The sequence below is a fragment of the Triticum aestivum genome, chromosome 2D (assembly GCF_018294505.1).
Source record: "Triticum aestivum cultivar Chinese Spring chromosome 2D, IWGSC CS RefSeq v2.1, whole genome shotgun sequence".
Classification (NCBI taxonomy): domain Eukaryota; kingdom Viridiplantae; phylum Streptophyta; class Magnoliopsida; order Poales; family Poaceae; genus Triticum; species Triticum aestivum.
The window spans coordinates 442,324,965-442,328,612 of record NC_057799.1 but is presented as its reverse complement, the minus strand read 5'-3'; the positions used below and the strand labels follow the sequence as shown (position 1 = coordinate 442,328,612).

Sequence of the window (3,648 nt, the reverse complement as noted above, 5' to 3'; positions counted from 1 at the left end):
ATGGTGGGACGGCGGGGGTTGCCGGCTTGGCCGTGAAGCCGATCACGATCGTACAGCGCGGATACTGGGCAGTTCCTTCCGCCCCGTACGCCGTACCCGGCACGGAACGTGCACAAGTATGTTTGGTCATAGCCACAAACCCTAATGTGTCTAGGTTAATTTTATCCTAAACATGTTAATAGTACGAACAGTTATTTTCTCTAGGTTTATTCAGCTTAAATCATGTAACATATGTTTTGCTCTAATTTTACCATTATGTGTCTTAGTGGTACACGCATGTGCCACCCTAAGAAATAGTTTCATCATTGGAATAATGATATGCGTTTACACACGATTTCCCTCTCTAAAAGACAAGAGTCAACGTTTTAACACTAGTTGAATACCCGTGCGTTGTCACGGAGCAACATAGTAAATTTTTCGTTGGCATTGATCAATATGTTGATGTTCTTATAGTTTTTATTAATTTAGTATGAGTTTTAATAAGCAATTATTCTTCTGTGAAATTAATCAATATGTATCAAACTCGCCTAAGAAAATTGCAAAGTTTACAGGCACGCTTCTACGTTGGTATGGGTTAGTTGAATATCTTTTAAGTCATGCGGAATTTCAGTACTAATTTGTGCGTGCCACGAAGCCCTTCCTCGCAACTTCGGTTAGACGCTGATTTTTTTAAAATAACTTGATACATTTTCTGAGTTGTCAAAATAAAATATATAATAAATATAAAACCTTTTCATGATCCTGGTATTGTGTCCCAAATTGATCATATTTCATGGTAAGTTGAATCAACTTCAATGTGTAGGCTCGTCCGTAGATTGCATTTTTTTGGGGGGTTCGTGCTTTGGTGCTTTATCGTCTGATATGATTTGGGTTGGAAGGATGCAATAGACGTTTTTTGTTTTGGAGACCTGCATGCAACCGTCAGGTCTACACGTAGACAGCCGTCGACTGCATGTGTTCAGCATGGTGGCACTATATATGAGTCCATGATTCCATAAAATTTAGATGTTGGTAACAACGTACCCTTCCGACGTGTAAAATTTCATCTCAAAAAACTTTATGTTTTGGCCACACCAAAATGACGAATCTAACAATTTTCTGAGTTAAACCAAAAAAAACATCTGCTATTATGTTTTGCTCTAATTTTGCTATTATGTGTCTTAGTGGTGCACGCATGTGCAACCCTAAGACTAAGAAATAGGTTCTTCATTGGACTAATCATATGCATTTACACACGATTTCCCTCTCTAAAAGACATGAGTCAAAGTTTACAAAATCTCACGGAGGAGGAGGTGGGGAAGGTCATTTAGGAGATGCCTACCAATCGAGCTCCCGGCCTGATTTTGAAAATTATGAAAATCATTTCTAGATTTGATAATAATGTACTCTACAAACGTGAAAAATCTTAACTCGAAACACCTAGTATTTGGGGCCATGCAAAAAATGACAAATCAAACATAATTCGGAGGTTTCAAACATAATTCGGAGTAGTTTAGATCAAGACTTTTGTTATTATTGTACAGCCTAAAATATAAATAATTTCGAGTTGCGATTTTTGCATGCCATAGAATAAATTATTGCCAACATCTAGGTACATGTTTCCTTATTTTTTGAAACTTTCAAATGTAGTTTTTAAATTTTCCAAAAAAACGACCTAAATGTAGCTTAAGCTACAAAAAGCCGCATCCATTATTGTTTATTACTCCCTCCGATCCATAGTAACTGTCTCAAATTTTATACTAAGCTAGTATAAACTTTGTATTAAGTGGGCGACACTTATTTTGGATCGAATGGAGTACTTATTATATGTCCACACAAGAGTCATCATCGTGCACCTTTGGAGGGTTTCTGGCCATGGCCATACAATAGTACAGAACCCAAATATGTGAAAAGATAGTTGTCATCAACAGAGCAGCCTTGAGCACGTGGCGTGGCGTCATGGGTCGTAAAGGAACGGCCCAGTGTCCACATCATACGATCGTGATCAGATGGGGTGGGCATATTAACCGAGGACCGAACAACCACGGCCCAGACGACCGATAGCGGGACGCAGCTTCACGGACATAGATATCCCTACAGAGTACAGCAGCAACCACGGCCGTCTGCGCCTAGCAATGGAACCCATGCTAGCAGAGGTCCGTGCCGCCAACGAGGACATGCTGTACAGCTTGTACTTCCCGGCCGGCGGTCGTGCCCCGACGGCGGCGGCGGTGGATTGCGTCTGTCTCGACTACCTCAGTTGCCGCGAGTGCGAGTGCATCCTCGGCGACTCCTTCCTCGCCATCGAGCTCGCCGTTCTCAAGAAGCAGCGCATAGATCATACTTCTATCCCGGCGGCGCGCGTCCAACTCCAGATCGGGCACGTGGCCGAAGGGTCGCGCACGGCAGTCTCCGGCATGTCGTCGGAGCAGCTCGTGCCGGGCTCGCACCTACCATCGGACGGGGTGGAGAGTTCTGACGTGGCAGCCGGCATGGCGGACCGGCTTGTCCCGGGCTCGGACCAACCGTCGGACGGGGTCAGGGGGTCCGACGCGGCAATCTCCAGCATGGCGGTCCGGCTCGGCCCGGTCTCGCACCCTACACCGTCGCACGGGATCAAAGGGTTCGAGGAGGCCATCTCCGACATGGCGGCTCGGCTCGGGCTGGCGGCCACCATCGGGGAGCGGGCCAAGGAGGTGTTCAAGAAGATGGACGACGCCAAGGCGTGGCCGCGCAGCCTGGGCCGGAGCAGGGGGCCGCTGGCCTACGCGGCCTGCCTCTCGATCGCGTGTCGCGCAGACGGCTAGGCGCTAACGCTGAGGGAGCTGGCCCGGGAGGTAGCGGCGGACGGTGGCGCGGCCATGAGGAAGGAAATCGCCAGGTTGGTGGCGCACATCAAGAAGCGGCTCGGGGAGGAGGAGGCCGGGACCGGCGTGGTGGGCGTCTCGAGCTACCTGCGCCGGTTCGGCGCGCTGGTCGGGCTGGGGAAAGCGGAGGAGGCGGCGGCGCTGGAGGCGGCCCGGCGGCTGGAGGAGGGCGCGCTGGGCGTACCGCACAACGCGGATTCCCTCGCAGCCGCCGTCGTCTTTCTAGTCCTCGAGCGCGCCGGCTCCGTGACGTCCGTGAAAGACGTGGCGGCGGCCACCGGCCTCTCCCAGATGACCATCTACGCGGTGTGCAGGAAACTGCGCCCGCACCACGACCGGCTCTTCGGCTGAAGCTAAAGGACGTACTTGCAGGCTTGCCGCCATGGTCTCTTCTTCCTGGCAATTTGGTACTGATCGATCCCGTCCACCGGCCTCTCCCAGATGACCATCTACGCGGCTGAAGCTGAAGGACGTACACTACACAAGACTTGGCCACTGTATGTACGTCTTTGTTGTCTGATTCCATCGTATTTATGTCTACTATACTAGCACGTACTACTACTGATCAGAAGTTCAGGACGTTCATTCGTCTACTGCGTGTTCCTACTTTGACTAGTTAACTTGGAACTCCTGGGCAAAGAGCGATGATTTAAGCTGGGTCTTGTTACTCCTTGGGCAATGGCAGGAGAATCAGTTTTTGGGCTGATGTTTGGCTGGGAACATGTCCACTTAAGGTGGTTTTCCTGGCCTTATACCGCTGTTGTCGGCAACAAGAGAGCACCGTGGTGGAGGTGCTCGCCGA

At 49.5% G+C, this 3,648-nt stretch overlaps 1 protein-coding gene across 1 annotated transcript; it reads left to right on the top strand.

Annotated features, from left to right (window-relative positions):
• Positions 1-2,840: 2,840 nt before the first annotated feature.
• LOC123049541 (transcription initiation factor IIB-like) lies at positions 2,841-3,197 on the top strand. The gene has a single exon (XM_044472443.1). It carries the CDS (start codon positions 2,841-2,843, stop codon positions 3,195-3,197), a length of 357 nt encoding a protein of 118 aa, XP_044328378.1.
• Positions 3,198-3,648: the final 451 nt, after the last annotated feature.

Excerpts from the sequence above, each read along its gene's own strand:
- LOC123049541 (XM_044472443.1), top strand. The coding sequence starts at position 2,841 with ATGAGGAAGGAAATCGCCAGGTTGGTGGCGCACATCAAGAAGCGGCTC.